The sequence below is a fragment of the Budorcas taxicolor genome, chromosome 12 (genome assembly GCF_023091745.1).
Source record: "Budorcas taxicolor isolate Tak-1 chromosome 12, Takin1.1, whole genome shotgun sequence".
Taxonomy (NCBI): Eukaryota; Metazoa; Chordata; class Mammalia; order Artiodactyla; family Bovidae; genus Budorcas; species Budorcas taxicolor.
The window spans coordinates 13,707,483-13,726,581 of NC_068921.1; the positions used below are offsets into that span (position 1 = coordinate 13,707,483).

The 19,099-nt window shown below is 44.0% G+C and overlaps 1 protein-coding gene across 1 annotated transcript in view; it reads right to left on the bottom strand.

Moving 5' to 3' along the window:
- Window positions 1-19,099, bottom strand: part of ENOX1 (ecto-NOX disulfide-thiol exchanger 1) — a 296,602-nt gene that overhangs the window by 121,669 nt on the left and 155,834 nt on the right. Inside the window, exons 8-9 of the mRNA XM_052649997.1 lie at window positions 15,667-15,773; window positions 11,632-11,749 (exon numbers count right to left, since the gene is read on the bottom strand). Of these exons, the coding sequence (XP_052505957.1) occupies window positions 11,632-11,749; window positions 15,667-15,773 (225 nt within the window). The remainder of the gene's footprint in view (window positions 1-11,631; window positions 11,750-15,666; window positions 15,774-19,099) is intronic.

Below are 19,099 nucleotides of genomic sequence, written 5' to 3' on the forward strand. Positions count from 1 at the left end.
ACGCTCAGTTCAAAGACTAAGTCTCAAACAGTCTTACAAGACTTTGCTATTTTTCCTCCTTAATACGGCACCGCAAGACATGATATCATGGTCCCATACGCGTTGCAAGCAAGAGTTCACTGAATATTTGTTTTTGTTTTATCGTTGCTTTGTATTATGGCATTGCTTAAGACAATTTCATGGAAACAAAGGGCTGAGGATAGAGAAATGGCTAGCTTTACAACGTTCAGATTATCTAACTAGAAGAAAAGTCTGGAATGGCAAGTGGAGACATTTCTGAAACAACTGGTAAATCACTAAAGAAAAGAATAACAAAGTTCTGTGAAGCAATTATCCTTCAATTAAAAAATAGAATTAAATATCTTATCCTGCTTCCAAGAGATTTGCCAAACTCGAGTTACCACTTAAGTTTTGCCTAAAAACTTGTAATTACAAAAAATCACTAATACAAACTTGCAGAATTTATTCAGCATTCCAGCTACTTATTGTTGGGAGTAAAAAACTACATTTTTGTCATTATAATTTTCAACATAGGGTAAGAAAGGAGAGGACATAATACTTCTAAGATCTCGTTCCAATCAAAACATGCCCGAGTCTGTGTATCTCAATAAGATTACTACTATAGATGCTCTCCTTCAGACATATATTTTCCAGATTGAGGGGTACATGCCAAAAAGAAGAAGCCTCAGGAGCAAGGAAGGAGGGAGAATGCTTCAACAGGTCTTGAAATTAGATGGAAAGTCAATGAATGATTTTCAGGTAGGCTCTCCCAGTCCCTGGGCATGCAGAGAAAACATGAGTTGGGAAATCAAAGAACTAATACTGTAGCTCGGATCATTCTCGATCAATCATCACATCTGCGCTTGCATTCGGGGTAGTTTTATTTTCCTCTTTGCCTTTTTGGAGAGTCAGGGAATGGAACACTTGGGCTTCCATTGGAAGACAGTGTATCTATTTGGTTTATCAAAGGTGTACATGACACGGCACGATTCCTCCCCCATGTAAATACTTCACTTCTTCAAAGCAGGTCTTCTTCTTGTTCAAAGCCACAGAACAGGTTGTTTTTGAGGAAAAAAATATCACTCGACTTGAAAAGGGATTGTGCCAGTTTCCTGAATATTTTTAGAAGCTGGCGTTTCTGCTGGCATGGGCTAGAGAACAGTTTGCCACATGCTCTGCCTGTAACTTCTTTCTAGTCAGCAGAAAATCCCGAGAGTAACGGGAAGACTAAGAGACAGCCGCAATGAGCTCGGTCAGGATGAACATTTTCAGGTAACGAACATACCCAGTCTATCTCTGCCTCCCAATGGCCTCATGGCGCCAGGCACGAGGCAGGCACTCAATGTCCTTGGCAGATTTCACTGACTCTGTTGATGCCACTCAAGGCATCTGAGGGATATTCTGGAGCCTTTTCCCCTCTAACACGCACAGAGCGGTGCCATAGCAAGATCATCAACCTGGAAAGAAGGGAACTAGTACTGAGTTCTGGACCTTCTACTTACTATCTTGGGCAAATAACATGACTTCTCAATGGAGAGCTGCGCACTCCTATCTGTGCAAAGAGGAGGGTATACAAACTGATTTCTAAGCGTTTCGTCCACATCTGATGAAGAGACTCCTCATTGCCAATCTCCTTGTGACGAGGAGCTTCTCTGGTGGTCCAGCGGGTAAGAAACCACCTTGTAGTACAAAGAGACCCCGATACGATCCCTGCCCTGGGAAGATCCCAGACCCAAGCAACTAAGCCAGTGCACCACAACTACAGAGCCTGGGCTTCAAGTACTGACGCCCATGCTCCACAACAAGAGAAGACCACACACCACGGTGAGAGAAAGCCCGTGCGCGGTAACGAAGACCAGCGCAGCCATAAATAAGCAAATATTAAAAACAAAGAGCTTCACATGGCTGCCTAGATTAGAACTTGCATGATTTCTTAGATCTTTAGTTTAATAGCTATGCAAATATGATCATACTTAGAACAGGAAACTGCAAGACAATATGGTCTAGGAAGCTGTAAAATACAGAAAATTAAATGTGATAATTCCATTTGGGTTTTCCTGATAGTTCAGTTGGTAAAGAATCTGTCTGCAATGCAGGAGATCCTGGTTCGATTCCTGGGTTGGGAAGATCCACTAGAGAGGGGATAGGTTACCCACTCCAGTATTCTTGGGCTTCCCTTGTGACTCAGCTGGTAAAGGATCTCACATGCAGTGCGGGAGACCTGGGTTTGATCCCTGGGTTGGGAAGATCCCCTGGAGAAGGGAAAGGCTACCCACTCCAGTATTCTGGCCTGGAGAATTCCATGGACTGTATAGTCCATGGGGTCGCAAAGAGTAGGACACCACTGAGTGACTCTCACTTTCACTTTCCCTGTCCAGGGCTTCCAAGTATCATAAATAGCAGGTGGACTTTCTAAGAAAGGGCAGAAATAATTAGTGCTACTCCTTTAAATTACTTTTTCCATTAGTTGTATGGCACTTAAATGTGTATGGCTCACTGAGATTCTACTGGACGTCTGTCCTCATGGTCTGTCTTCCTGCAGCAGACATTAGCATCTTTAGGTCTGCGATTAATGAAGCTTATGGGCAACACTGTTAGAAGTCAAGGTACAGTCACTACATATCGCTAACTGTCTTGAACAATGCAGTATAAAAGCACAGAATTAGGAAGACTGTGTTCACAAACAGTACATTAGGGCTAAGAAGCTGGTAGTAGAATATGTTTTAATAAGGTCCGGTATCGATTATTTTGGCCAATGTCCTACTTTAACAGTGTTATAGTCATACTTGAAGATTTCAGATGGAAAGGTAGAGAAGAAAATCAATAGACACTATCTTTCCACTACCAACCAGCTACATATCTGTATGGTTTTCCGCTATGCTCACGTTTAAGGGACCTGAAAGATGCTATGGGGAAGGCTGGCCCAATTTCCAGGCTTTAATAACCTTAGGTATCTACTCTGACCACCTCAGAGACTACAGCTTCAAATCATAAAGGTTCACAGGAAGGAGTCTATGACCCAGAAAGGATACACATGCATTTGCTGTTTCATTAACATATTAAAAAAAAGCTTTAAAAAAACCTCACTTGCCATACAAATTGGTCTGACTGAAAACAAAATCATATAGAATTGTTTCTGAGCTTTAAAAATATATACAAAGATGCTTATACAGTTAGGCTGTGCAGAAGAAACAGAATTAAAAACTAAAGTCTTTTGTCTTGTTATAACTAACACAGTTTTATCTTTTATTATTGGCAATAATTAGATTCTCCAAAATTAACAAGTATTTTTTATATAAAAAAAAATTTCATTTTTGAAGTGCTACAGCCTGCCGGAGGGCAATGGATTGATCTACTAAAAGCGTTTTCTATAAGCACCAACTAGAAAGATTAGGTGGGCACTTAAAAAATTACATCAAGTTTGAAAAGAATAATTCTCATTTTGTAATCAGAAATTCTGACTTTTAGTTACAAACTAAGAGGAAAAATTAGGAATAAATGCTGCTAAAGAATTCTTTTTTTACATTTAGAAAGGAAAAAGAAAAGAGTCGCAAACTTACCCAGATTGTCATCTAAACTCACTCGAAAATACTCTGCTGTTTTTTCCAGAAGTTGTGCAAACCCCAGTTAAATTCCAACAACACTGTGTTAATTTTGCTCAAATGCAAGCTGAAAACATATTTTAACATCCTGTCAGAATGAGATACTAAGAGTGTCGATAAAATGACAGTAAAATAAATGTAAATTTAGATTGCTGTTACAAGTGGCTGCCTGGCTCTGGGAAGATGCTAGGTTGCTACAGTATTTTCCATAGCAACTTTGCATCTTATTACATAAATATTCCCTCAGTGTCCTTAGAGCCTGCTAAGAAAACAGGATTAAATCTACTCCCCAACGTAATGATCCCGCAGTCAAACCTTATCAGAATGAAATGCCCAGAAAACACAATAAACTGTAATGTAGACCGCAGTGCTCCTGGCAGCTGAAAGGCATCCGAGTGCCACAGGCGGGTCAGGGGCAGCTGTGCTGTGACCTCAAGCTGCCCACCGGTCACTTGTCTACACTCCCTCTGGGTCAAGGTCTCTGCGCCTCTCTCTTTCTAAACATTGCTTGATAAGTTCCCCACTTTTCTCCACTAGCTGCCATCTGCCCATCCGCCCAGGTGCCCTTCACCACAGTCTGGGGGCTCCTGTCACCAGGCAGGAAGCCAGGGCTTCAGAGAGCAGATGCAGCGGGGCTGGAAGCACATGCTGGACTGCCACCCAGGAAACCAAGCAGAGAACCCCCTGGGCTCCAAGCTAGGCGGGCCAGGCGTGGATAGGCAGAGACTCTCCGCCAGGGATCGCCTGGTTCTCTGCAGGGGCCACACAGCTAAGCGGCTGAGGCATTAGGGGAAAATCCACGGTCTCTGAGACATAGCACAATTTCAGCAACATGAACTGATTCGACACGAAACACACGATTATGGAAAATTTGTGCATATGTGAGAGCAATGTTGGGAATACGGCATTGTTGCGTGCTACAGAAAAACAAGATTATAAAGGGATTTGGCTTAAAGAGAATTTAAGCTCCAAATGTGAATTTACACAACAGATAAGCACGCTTTGGTGGGACAGGTGTGCTGCTGGGACAAGCAACCCTCCACCACAGGGTTGGGACTTTCCAGGTGGCGCTAGTGGTAAAGAACTCGCCTGCCAATGCAGGAGACCTAAGAGATGTGTGTTTGACCGCTGGGTGAGGAAGATCCTCTGGAGGAGGGCATGGCAACCCACTCCAGTATTCTTGCCTGCAGAATCCCATGGACAGAGGAGCCTGGCGGGCTACAGTCCACAGGGTCGCACAGAATTGGACACGACAGCAGCGACTTAGCACGCACGACGCACACCTCTTACATATAAAGGGTAAAGAATGATTTATACACTTCTCAGAAATACATCCATCATGAGATGAGAACTGCAGCTGCACACGAAATCACCAGGGAACTGAAAAATCTGCCCCAAATAAACATCGATTTGATTTCCTTTGGCAAGATTAGCAAGATTAAAATACAAAGGAAGAAACAGAGCAGAAGCCTGGACTGCTTGCAAATGAAGCTCCATGTCAAGAGATTAGGAGCGAAGCTGGCTGCTCAGCGCACTTCTGAAGACTGATTTCCTCATCTTGAAGCCATGTAAGTTGTGGCTGATCACATCTTCTTGTCTGGCCCTGGAGGTCCCAGAAGACACTCAACTGTGATAATAAAATGCTCATGTTTAACTCGGTGGCGACTCATGGACACACATCACCATTCTTATTTCCCTTTTGGGTTACCATCACATGTGAAAACGGGAAATCTACAAACACCTTAGGTGAGCCTCTGGCGCTGGTGTCTAATTGGAATATCTCTGTTGGGTCTCCTTCATGGCTCTCAAAAGCATTTCCTTCCAGGAAATAAACTGAATCAGAAAAATGAAGGCAGTCCTGGTGTTCAAAGAGATCAGGGACAGCCAGAGAGAGCTTTATGATTATTAATCTTTTAACCTGACTTCCGGCTGTAAATGAAACTTCAGACATACTGAATACTGCTGACCCATTTATGAGTCCCTAATCTGACTCAGTTGTCAAAAATCCTTGTTTGACTTCTTACTGGAATTAAAAAGAAGTCTGTACCTATGCTGTGGTTGGGTCTCCGTGGAAAATCGACAACCTGGACAACACTCTTCATAATTAAGAGTATTTGTCCCTACAAAGAACTCCGAGTTTAAATGAGGTGTAGTTAAAACCCAAGAGTGTCTGTACATTATGGAATGGTTTAAGGGTTGTGTGTTAAGCAAGGGCTGTTTTAGTTTTACTTTTCTCAAATCTGTGCTCAACGTATAATGTATACTCACCAAATACTGCGTGAGGTACACACACTGGAAGCGATGCTCATTTTGTTTTATACTGAATTTAAATTAATGGCTTGAAACATATTTGGCTTCAGGCACTGCATTTCTATTAACTTAAAAAATGTTCATATTTCTCTTCAAAAAGTATCTTATAGCCTGGAGGGCAAGGCAGACTGTGTCTAAACTCTCCCCGTACCCCTGGGTCCATAGAGCCTTGAACACAAGAAGGTGACTGACAAATGCTTGCTGATCATTAGGTTAATACTAGAGTTTCAACTCTCTGGGTCATAGCCTCTTCAGCATGTGGCACGGGAATTCTGGGCATGCACAAGTTCTGAACATTGTGGAGAAATCAACCATCCCTGTTTGAACACGCCACTTCATGCCTGACATTGCCATTTAACCGGAGCAAGTGTTCTTAAGGCTACCATCCTCTGACTTACGGGACGGCACCATCCAAAACAGACAGGAAGAAGAAGATGATGCGACTGAAGTCAACCAGCTTTTATTGAGCACTTACTTGGTGAAAAGCCCAAGACCAGGTGTTGAAGGATGATTAAGAGGCAGAGTTAACAGCCACTGAGTTACTTGTCATGTGCTAGTCAGAAGGGCTTCACAAGATGCATGAACTCTCTCAACACTGATGCTCATCAGGTTCTGCCAAAGGAGGCCTTAGGATTTAGGACAGACTTCCTCTCTCCTTCCCTTCCTTCCAGCACACTCCTGCGCCCCCTCCACTGCCAATCTGGAGGGAGGAAGGAGAAAGCTGAGGGAGAAGCAAGCTGCGGGGAGGGAGGGAGAGGGAGTGGGCGGGAGAGAGAGAGGGAAGTAGGAATACACTAGGTTTTAAAAGTTTGGCTTGATTGCAGCAGGAGGCAGACTGTGCAACAATACATCCGAATTTTTATCAGCAATTATCTTCAGGGGTTTTGGAGAGGGATGCCAATCTTCCCGAACGAATGCCTTGATACGTCTGTCTTGATTTTCAAATGTAATAACAAAACTCATTTTCATTTTCATCAGCATTTCAGTTTGGCTCCAGCAAATCCCTTTTCCCTCTTTCAGAGTCACCTGCTGAGCCTCAGTGACCAGCCTGCCCAGAGTGGAAGGGACAGCTGGTCTGGGTGAACTCTGGCCAAAGACACACTGTAAATTACCAGGAGTGGTAAACAGCCAAAGTACAAGGAAGCATTCTTAATCAGAAGAGCAGAGATGGCCTGAAAAACTTTGATTAAAAGAAAAAATTAAACTCAAGGTATCATAGAAATCTTTCCTTTTCCGAAAACCAAAGTCCATTCTCTCCATCTCCCCATCAGAAATAAAACCTGTGGAGGTTGGTTTTTTGTTCTGGGAAGGCAGGACTGGTAGGAGGCTCCCAGGAGGAGAGCCCCACCTGGCATTTCTAAGAATTTCTGGGTCAGCTGCTGCCAGAAAGGTCTGAGGGAAAATCTCAAGATTTCAGAAGAAGAGGAAGGGCCAGGGGATTCCTTAGAGCAGGGAACCCCAACCTCTGGGATCTGATGCCTGATGACCTGAGGTGGAGCTGATGTAATAATAATAGACATAAAGTGCACAATAAATGCAATGTGCTTGAATCATCCTGAAACGATACCCTTATCCCTTAGTCCATGGAAAAAATCTCTTCCATGAATCCAGCCTCTGGTGTCAAAAAGGTTTGGAATCACTGGAAAAGATGCAAAAGCTTACTTCTATTGTGAGTCTGGCAGCTTCTGTGTCAGTGCAGTAAAGTGCTGTCTTCAGAGGCCTGCTAAGAGGTGACTAGACATGCAAATTTGTAGCTAAAAAAAAAAAAAGAGTGGCCCGTTACCTAAAGAGATGCTTCTGAAAGACCCGTTTCCCTCAGGCTGCAGTGCAGGCAGCCGAACCTGAACCACTTTCAGCAGTTCACAGGGATCTTTTGTCTGAGGCTTGGCCAAAGATCAAAGGGATTCCTGCTCTCAGGCTGTGTCCCCTGAATAGGCACCACCACCTGCCTTTTGGCAGGGTCTTGAGGGCCCGGTGGAACAAGGGTGGCTTTCCCTTCCATCTCATCAGTCCTGCACTTGCCTCATAAACCATATGCCACGTTCTCTGGTCCATCTCGCTTGGAAAAGCACAGGAAAGACTCCGAACTCCTCAGGGCCTGGCATTTGCTCTCTGTTCTTTCATCTCTGCTCTTGGCACCTGGTGCGGATCATGTACTGGTTGAGTTCATTAATTCTGCTGACCCAAGGAACAAGCCTGGAGAACGTTTTTGCAAGCTCAGGTCTTATTTCAGGCTCTTATGAGATGCCTGGGGGAAAAAAATGTCATAGCGGTCTGGGAAGGGCTCTTCAGTCAAACCTCCTGGGAGCATCTTTGTGGTCCTGACTGAGAAGAGAGGTCCTTGGTATCTTGCGGATTCTTCTCGAGCAGAGATTGCAGGTCATTCTATAGGTACATGCTTGCTACCACAGTCTGTAAGATTTTCTCTGTGGCTTATTATTATTCTTGTCTGCTCCTGAGCAGGGTATGAAATTATACATATTTCTTACTTGAGAAATTGGTAGGTTGTTTAAAAAGAAATGTCACCACCCACCAAATAAGAAAAAAAAACTTACAGTTTCAATCAGAATTCCTGATTGAGCCTAGTCTTTTCTTCCCCACCTACCTTATAAGGATGTTAAGGATCCAGGTTTTGTGCAAACTTGCCCCACATCTAGAAACTTCAAAAATGATGAAAGCCTCTTTTTGAGAAAAAAATTACTTATTTATTGGAAGAGCTCGTTGAATTTAAGAAAAATCACACCCAAACTCACTGTCTTCTTCTGATATATGAAAGTGTGCAGAATAGAAATGCTCTGCGGAAGGTGCTTTCCTCACATAAGCAAATCCAACCCCAATAATCGAGCAGTCCTGAGAAACGTGACATCAGTTTAATAAGAGACATTACATTGACACATAAGGGTTTGGTTCATTTTCTGGACAAAAGATATATGGCTTCAAAACACAGCGCTGTGGTGCCTGCTTTTACGCTAGGCTTTGAAAGATTTCAATGAATGGAATTTGAGGATGAAAGGGAAATTTTCTAAGGCCTGGCTCTCAAATTTGAGGCTGCATGAGGATTCCCCACAGGGCTTTTTAAAATCACAGATTTTTGGATCTCACAACCCTCCTCCCCCATCCCCTGGAGTTGATGATTCAGTAAGTCCTGAGTAGGACCCAAGAAGTTTACATTTTGAATAAGTTCCTAGGGGATGCTAATATTGCTGGGCTGGGGAACAATGTTTTCAGGAACCACTGCCCTAAGGCAACGAAACTCCCCTCTGTATGCTTCTGTGCAGGAGCTTTTTCTTGTGATCATCTTATTCTCTCCTAAAGCACTGCAGAAACAGAGCGTTCTTAGAGCTTATAAAAATTTTTTTTAATTAATTAGTTAAAAAAATAGAAGTACAGTTGATTTACACTGCCGTGCCACTCTCTGCTGTGATTCAGTTATACACATACATTGACTGGATATATTGTAGTTGCCTGTGCTCTACAGCAGGACCTTGCTGTTTATCCGGTCTAAATGTAATAGCTTACATCTACCAATCCCGAATTCCTAGTCCATCCCACTCCTTCACCCCCGCTCCCCTTTGGCAACAACAAGTCTATTCTCTGTGTCTGTGACGCTATTTCTGTTTTGCAGATAGGTCCATTTGTGCCGTATCTTAGATCCCATACATAAATGAGATTGTGTGGTCTTTATCTTTCTCTGACTTACTTCGCTCAGTATGATAGTCTCTAGCTGCATCCATGTTGCTGCAAATGGCATTATTTCACTCTTTTTTATGGCTGAGTAGTATTCCCTTGTGTATATGCACCACATTCTCTTTACCCATTCGTGTGTCGATGGACATTTAGGTTGTCTCCAGGAGGCATAACTCTCCCAGACTTCAGACAATACCACAAAGCTGCAGTAATCAAAACAGTGCGGTTATCTGTACAACAACAGACATATTGATCAATGGAATAAAACAGAGTCCAGAAATAAATCCACACCTACGGTCAATTAATCTCTTTCAAAGGAACTAAGACTATACAATGGGGAAAAAAATATCTTCATCAGATGGTGCTGAGAAAGCTGTACAACTGCGTGTAAATCAACGACGTTAGAACACACACCCATGTCATGCACAAAAATAAACTCAAAATGGTTTAAAGACTTAAGCATAAGACATGACAACACAGAACTTCTAGAAAAGAAAAGAGGAAAATCATTCTCTGACATAAATCATACCAATATTTTCTTAGGTCAGTCTCCCAAGGCAACAGAAATTAAAAAATTAACACATGGGACCTAATCAAACTTATAAGGTTTTGCACAGTAAAGGAAACCATAAAAAAAAAAAAAAAAAGAAAAGACAATCTACGGACTGGAAGAAAATAAGATGTGACTGGCAAAGGCTTAATCTCCAAAATATACAAATAGCTCATACAAATAAACAACAACAGAAAACAACCAACCCTATTTAAAAATAGAAGACCTTAATAGACATTTTTCCAAAGAAGACATACACATGGCAAGCAGGCACATGAAAAGATGCTCAGTATCACTAACTATTAGAGAAATGCAAATCAAAACACCGATCAGAATAGCCATCATTAAAAAAGTTTACAAATAATAAACACTGGAGAGGATATGGAGAAAAGGGAACACTCCAACACTGTTGGTGGGAATATAAGTTGGAACAACCGCTGTAGAGAACAGCCTGGAAGTCCCTCAGGAAACTAAAAATAGAACGACCATATGATCCAGCAATCCCACTGCTAGGCATACACCTGGACAAACTCTAATTCAAAAAGATACACGTATCCTGCATTCACAGCAGCACCATGGACAAAGGCCAAGGCACGGAAGCAGCCTAACTGACAACTTTGAAATCCTGATGACCTGATCATTTTGTAATCCTGATTTTGGCCTCTACTAACAAATTCATAAAAATCTGTTGTTCCTGGTCACCTGAGTCCTTCTGTTAAAAGGCCTGGGAGAGGGGACTGTTTTATTCCCTTTTTGGTGGGAATGGTGGTTATTCCCAGACCCTTCAGGCAACACTCCTCCCCTCAGACAAGCAGTCTCCCTGGGTGTCTCCTACCTCTGAGTGAGCATTTCCCCTGCATGCTTTTATTAATACAACACCAAGGGAATTACACACATTGGGAAAAAGAGTTTTAAGTCGGCATCTCAGATTAGTCAGAGCATATAAAGCAAGATTCTCTCTAAGCCTCTCTCCTTTTTACAACTCAAGGACTGATGCCCCTTTCTTGGTACCGAATAGGGCCATCCCTTTGATCATAGGTTAGGAACTAAAATTTATTGGAAAAAAATCTAATTCTCCAAGCATGTTGCTTTGGAGGCTAGAAATCTTCTTTAGGGATTAAACATTTTCCATGAAAGAAGTACACTGACTGAAACCAAATTTTATCTGTATTTCAGCATCGGCAGTGGCTGCCACACTCTGGAAGAGGATTTTTATGGGACAGACAAATGTCCCCGAAAAATAAAGTCTTAACAGGCTCAGACTCATGCAGATAAGGAACGACTGGGACAATTTAAATCATTATGTTTCCAAGAAGGAATTTCAAGTTCTATTAATAAAAGGCAGAGTCACTCAAAGAAGAAAAGTTTAGCATAACTCAAATAAAAGTGAGTGATGTGACCACCTGCCGATATGTACGCCCCAGCTAAGATTAGGAAGATCATTATGGTAGCTCACAAGGGTGTGGTGGTGATCAGCGTTACCTGATTCATCGACTCTCATTTTTTTAGTGGGGCTGTCACAGTTCTCATCGTCTGACATTTCCATCTCTTCTTCACGACGGATGCCCATAAGCTGCTCACTCTGAGCATTCCGAAGTTCCTGGAAGCAGAGGACCCACGGGCGTCAGAGTTGCAGACACATGACACTGCTTTCTCAGCGGTCTCTTGGGGTCTTAAGACTGATACAGACATGTCTTCACCTCCCAAACACTGCCCCACCTAACCCAGAGGGGAGTTCTGCGGGGTCTGGGGTGCGGACAGACCAAGGGATTCGGTATCTGATTCGTGAGAAATCCCTGCTCACCAAAGGTGAGTCAAGGGCTCGTCAGCAAGATATTCAATCTCTTGAGTCTTAATTTCCTCTTTGGTAAAAATGGGGACAATAACATCCACCCTGGCAGGGCTGTTTTGAGGCTCCCACAGAAATGTCTATTACCAGCAATGGCACACTGGAGGGACTCAGCTAGTGATTAGGAATGCACACAGGAGAATTTTTTAAAAGGCCTCATCTACCACTAAACTACTGGGGTCATTTTAGGTATATTTCATCTTTCTTAGGGTCAATTCACTCACTGAGATAGTGTGACAATAAGAGTTTTGAGGATAAACAAGTTAATAAACAAGTTAATGTGACATTCTTAGCATCATGTGAGATTTGGTTCATTAAGTTGAAAATTAAGTCCATGCATAATAGTGTCCCTGAATGTATGTGCCCACATGTGATCTCTCTCTCTCTCTCACACACACACACACACATACACACACACACACACACACACACACTTCAGATATCCAAATGTGTTCCAGGACAAAATAAAAGCAGATGCCTTCTTTTCTGGTGTTTCACATTATCACAGGGGTTTATTGTTTGTGATGCAATTGTTGCTTTAGCATCCCTTTAAGATCTAAGGACTGTATTTTTCTCTGTTTCCCAGAGAAGTGACTGTAATCAAGGCATTTAATTTCTTTGAGTCTCAGTCTACTCACATATAAACGAGACAGTAGTAATACAAGGCTGTTTGAATGGAAAAGTGTTATGTTAAAATTCATTTTCAAATATAAAGAATTACATAATAAATTGTTTACTACTGTGCCTAAAAATCAGGATACTGTAATGGTTTACATTAAATTAGTATATTACTATTTTGCATCAAGCTGGATAATATATATTTATAAATTCTTATCTATTCTGTTCTCTTAAATGTTCTGGCCTCAAAGGGGGAAAAAAACAAGGGCAGGGTTGCATTATTGTTTTTCTCCCCATTTAAACCAAAGTCTCTAAATAAAAGTCAAACGGTTAATATAATTTCACTTTATAATAAATAAATGTATGACTCACAATAAAACTAAATCACAACACTAATGTATTAATGGCATGACTTTAAACACAAAGTGCCCTTTCAATGGACGGATGTGTCTGCATTATTCTGTCATAGGTTCTCTCAATTCTCCTCTCTCCACAGTGCACAGATTGTAACTGAAGCACGATGGATGGGGAATTATGTTTTGCCAATCACACTCGCACGGTCAGCTCTGAACCCCAGGAACCACTACTGCAGAAACAGGGAAGTCACCTAAGACAGAGAGAAGGAGAGGTAGAAGGGACATCCCTGGGACAGGACCACCCGTCACAGGGCAGTCCTGAGCGGCACAAGGATGAAGGCAGCGTTCCCTTATTTGACCGTGCCACCCAGCAGACAGAGGTTCCAATTCCGTGTTAAATAACACCATCGGAGCTCGCAGGTGGATGTCACATGTGATTAGTGGGGAGGTTTTTAGACTGTGGACAGCTAATCTTTCCACTGACAAGGAGCCCACTTTCCCCAGGAGGTGGCCTGAAAATACTCAAAACAAAGAAACTTCAGGTGGAAAGAATAAAGGAGGCTGAAAGGGTCTGTTGTTTAGTCTTTACAATTAATGACAAACTGTCATACAGTAGCTGTTCTCATGGGGAAGGGTGATGGAAAGGAAAAAAAAAAACTGAAGGGGGAACAAAAAGCTGTGGGTGTTTCCACAGGGTGCCTCTGGTTCAGCAGGAAATCACTAGTACACTCTAATAAATCTGTAAAGGTGTTGCCGATAATTAACAGATGCTGTTCACGGGAACGTGGAGAAAATCAAGCCAATTATCAAGCTTATATGCAACTGAGAAATCATCCACAATGTTAAGCTGCCAACTGGTATTTAATCAGTTAGGCGACATGGAGGAGAGAAAATCAAAGGTAATTTAGAATTCTATTTCCTGGTATATCAAGAGAGGCAGTGGGAGTGGCAGGGAGACACAAAGACCCTTTCCAGGAGCATCTCTCTGGACTGCTTCCGTTTCTGCCTCCCAGGAGGGAGTGAAGCAAGCAGGGTTCCTTGGGACAAAGCCGGAACGCTTTGCGTGTCCTGTTCAGCAAAGAAGAGGATGGCCCTGCACAGGGGGAGGCGGCAGGGCTAGGGGAGCAGGATCAGACATGGCAGGAAGCCTGATGCATCAGTGAGTTGCTGACACTCGTGTACTAATGCCAGATTTGGTAGGTCTGGATTTATCTAGCGTCAAGCCACCCGCCCTTCTTTTAACATTTCTCCTAGTAGGTCTGGTTTTGTGTGAAGCCAAAAAAGTAAACAATTCATAGGCAGATCATTCCCACATCTGAATTGTGCTTTATGGATTCCGATGAGTATTTCAGAACACCCATCTTGGATAGTTCATCACTGATTTCCGGGACTCTTTCCTCCTGAAAATCAACCCTGACATGGGTCCTGAGTCAGCGTCTGCAAGAGCCTAAGATGAGCTCCTGTTGGTTTTCTGATCCCCTCTCCCCAACACTGAAGAGAAACCCCACCTCCTCCTTATCCATCATCCTGGGCAGAGGAACAGAATTGTATCAGTCACCGGCCACATTCTCCGAATTTGTGAACAAAATAAAAAATATCCTTCTTCATAATAAATTGCACTAGTGTTTTAAGTGTCCCATTATTGTGAAGTCACTCAGTATTCACCATAATAACAGTGATAATAAAGAATTCATTTGGTATGCATGTGGATGCTACAGCTAGCGCCATTGGTATTCAGCTGTAATTTAGCATTAGTTAATGGGTACTTAAAATGCTACCCAGATGATTGATTCCCCAGCACTTTGTGGTTCCTCAAACTCTACATAAAACACTTATTTTCCAAGTGTGAGCCAAAATCGTTAAATAAATAAACCTTACCTTCTATAAGTTTGGGATATAAAAAGAGGGGGTTATCATTTAGAGAGCTTTAATATTAACATGCTAGAGATGGAGAAGCATCCAAATGAAAGACATTCTCTCGTTAAATTAAAAAAAAAAAGAAGAAGCAAACAAAGACAGTATACTTACTTTCAAATTACAGGTTCAAAGCGTACACTACACTGCAGGGTTAAAAATAACAGCTGGACGAGCAATGACTCAAGACACATTCTGGTTCTTCTAAGTGGCAGGGAAGGTCGAGGTCTGAGCTCTTGCCTTGGGGTAGATACTCACACTTCACACATGCACTGATGTAGAAAGGTGGACAGTGCTAGCTGGGACATTCACTACCTGGGGACATCTGCTCTGGGGAGGGATCTGACGGGCCCCATCGGCTGGCACAGGGGACTACAGCACTGCCTAAGATGAGAAGATGCGGATGAAAGGCACACTTGCCATTTCTAGCCAAGGGGCAAATGGTAACCATGGCGCCGTAGTAAAGACCAGTTTTCTATTTTACGTTACACTTTTTTCGGCACGATGATTACGCCGAGGGCTTATTTCTGAGCTCTTTACTATGAATGGGAGAGATGCTTTTCTCTGCAGGAAAGAAAAGCTCTCCGTCCTCCAGGCATCAGGTCAGCTGCTTTTATGGACCAGGGGACCAATCTGAGCTGGATGTGGGGCTGACAGTGAGACAGGACCCGGGCCGGTGGACTGCCCGCTGTAACAGAAACCATCATGGCTGCAGCCACACTCTTCCCTGCCAATCCAGCTGTGTGATGGTGGTTAGAAAGTAATAATAAAATCACCAACCTCAGAGTGCTTTCGCCAAATGTCTATGTTCTTGCGCTGAGCTTTCGAGAAATGGTCCCAAGCTTTTTGTCTGGTAGAAGCGTTGAAAACGGCCACAATCTGCTCAACTTTGGTGAACAAGGAAGTCAAACAAGACAAGTAATTTATGTTGTGATCACTCCAGGGAAGCAAAGCAAAGGCACTCAGAGTCTATAGGTGATGTCACAGTAGAAATGACATCATCCATATCCATCCAATTTGTGCCTTTTCGTACTTACATGTTAGCAAGGTTGGGGAGGTCTCCCTTCAAGTCTGTCTCCACAACTTTAGGTTAACACAAGTTCTAAATATGGCTGGGGAAAGGGCACGGACATTGGCACCCAAGCCTTCTTTAGCTCGTGTCTAAAAACATGACTTGGTGGATCTGTCGACGCAGATCTATAGATATCCAGGCACTGGTGGTGGCATACAGACACAGATCTACATATCCAGGAGTGCCTGGGGTGGGGGCTGAGAAGTGAAGCCGGGCTGGAGTGGCTGAACGAGCAAGAGCCAAACATCCGCCTTTCCCTCTGCTGGCCCTCCATCTCAAGGGCCCTGTGGCCGCCCTCTGAAGACATTACCGTGTCCAAGTTCCAAGGCGGGGCAGTGAGTAGTGGTCTCAAGGCCATTTTTACTCATTGGTCCCCCTTTCTCCCCTGTGGCACCCACTGCAGCCAGCCCTCCAGCCTTCCGGCAGTAAACAGGAGCCATCGCCTCCACTTCAAGACAGACCGCGGCTCTCACCCAACCAGCAGCACACTGCATGCAGGTCTTAATGCAACACCATACGGTGCCCTCCACGGTTTCAGCACGGCCACGGACCATTCTCGGCGACTCTGTTTTCACTTTCATAACGCTCCCCTCCCCGCTCAGGCTCCCAACACCTTGAAGTCCTATTTCTGTCACTTTGACTTAACGTAGCACTTCTGTGGCTTCCAGGCGAGGTCCTATGTCCGGGTCAGTGCTGCGGGGTGGTGAACAAAGCTCTCCGGGGAAAGGAAAGGACTCTTAGCAGTGGAGCTCAGAGGTGGGGCCAACTGACTGCAGATTTAATTTTGCTCAAGCAGTTATCAATCTACTAAGCACAGGATTAAGGAAATCGTGGCACTGAATGAACTGTATGATTAAACCTGAACTTCTAAACATTTAGGAAATGTTAGGAAAGCACAGGTAAAATGAGCTTCTTATGGATGCTAACGCTCTACTTAACATAAATCTTTCTTAAGTGATTTCCCAGGGCTCTATTATAAAAAAGGACATCAAAGCTCTTCCAAATCTTCCAGGTGTCTAAAGAATGTCAAAGAGAAATAGAATAATGCCCACAGAAGAGCAGCACCTGGTGCCCCGATTTCAAAAGTGAGCCCACAAAACAAACAAGCGTGTGATGGAGTAGAGGAAGAAAGCGGATCTCCTTCACTGACTACATGGTGCTGGCTAAGTCGCTGCAGTCATGTCTGACTCTTCACAACCCTATGAACTGTAGCCCACCAGGCTCCTCTATCCACGGGGATTTTCTAAGCCAAGATTACTGGAGTGGGTTGCCATGCCTTCCTCCAGGGGATCTTCCCAACCCAGGGATCGAACCTGCGTCTCTCATGTCTCCTGCATTGGCAGGTGGGTTCTTCACAACTGAGTCAGCCAGGAAGCCCTACTACATGGTACATATCTTCTAATATTAACGAGCAAGTTACGTCTCACTCTGTGGGTGATTTTCACAGGGGCTCTCCCGTGGACTGTCTTCTGCCTCAAGGGAATCCCAACTCCGAACCTCCTTATCAAACTTCATCCTCTGGTCACCTGATGATTTTGTTGCGCTTACTTGGAACAGGAGGATCTGTGGCCAGCTAAGCTCTCCCCGACCTGGAGTACACTCAGTTCCCCTCTCCCGCCTCACGTAGAGGAAGGAACACTGCCAGGCCAGTCCCGCCAAGCCACCCCCAGTGCTGACTTTCCCCTGACCACCCACCCCCAGGGCTCCGCTCAACTGCGTGGCTGGTGGAGAACTGGTTTGGCTCCCGCCACCTAAGTTTCCTGTTGCTTTGTCTGTGGGGAGGCTGCAACAATCTGGGGCTTCAATCTGCCTGCTGCACGGGCAACACAGAGCGGCCGGCCCAAAAGGCCACAGAGGGATCCACCGTCTGATGAGAGTATCTGTCTGGGGTGGTGATCGTGGGATTGTTAGGGAGTAAAGGGTTCCATTGCTTTTAATAGTAGAACTCTAACCAGCATCATGGTTAGTTGACGGTGTCCTGAATGGTGGGTGTCCTGACACCAGGCCTGAGGACAAAGCACAGGACGGGTTGAGACTGAGTATCTGGGGGGTGAAAGTCAACATTCTGCCACCAGTCAGGGAAGGCTGTTAATAGAGAGGATACATAACAGTCAAAATTGTGAGGTCACACATATGTGTGTGGAGTGGCAGGAAAGTAAGAGGGATCATTAATGCACGTGGAGGCGTACAGAAGGCAAGGCACGTAGAACAAAGATTGCACAGGTTCAAGGGTAAAAACAGATGTCCCGGTATCTACTGAAGCCCAGTACTCTTGAAGATATTCACTGTTTGAGGTGAAGTGCCTCAATTATTTAGAACACGGTATTACCACATCCCAGGGCATAAGTTCAATTCGTTCATTCATTCACCAAAGATAGAAGATCCTCTGAATGACCAAGCATTTGACTGATTGTTAGAAACACACGATTAAGACAAACCTCATGCCCTTGATGAGATCACTGTCTCTAGGGAGAAATAAAGACAAGCAGGTAATTACCCTACACAAGAGCAGTAATGATGACAGCTACCAGTCCATCCTAAAGGAGATCAGCCCTGGGTGTTCTTGGAAGGAATGATGCTAAAGCTGAAACTCCAGTACTTTGGCCACCTCATGTGAAGAGTTGACTCATTGGAAAAGACTCTGATGCTGGGAGGGATTGGGGGCAGGAGGAGAAGGGGACGACAGAGGATGGGATGGCTGGATGGCATCACCGACTCGATGGACATGAGTTTGAGTGAACTCCAGGAGTTGGTGATAGACAGGGAGGCCTGGTGTGCTGCAATTCATGGGGATGCAAAGAGTCGGACACAACTGAGCAACTGAACTGAACTGATAGGGACACAGAAACTAACTCGGTTAGGTGGGAATCAGGTGGAACATCCCCAAAGAAGGCCACATCTGCTAAGTCTTAAATGATGAATCAATGGCTTGCCCAGTAGAGAAGGCAGGGGCAGCTGGTTCAAAGGCGGGCATGGAGCTGTGAAAGGGCTTTGTGTGAAAGTAGCTGGTGGGGATGGGGCTGAATCTGGGTGAGAATGACTCAGGAGGGACTGTGTATGTTATAAGCCAGAGCCAGAGGAGGCACCGTCAAGTAGGATTTGTTGGGGAGAGATGATGAAGGCTTGGATTAACACAGGGCA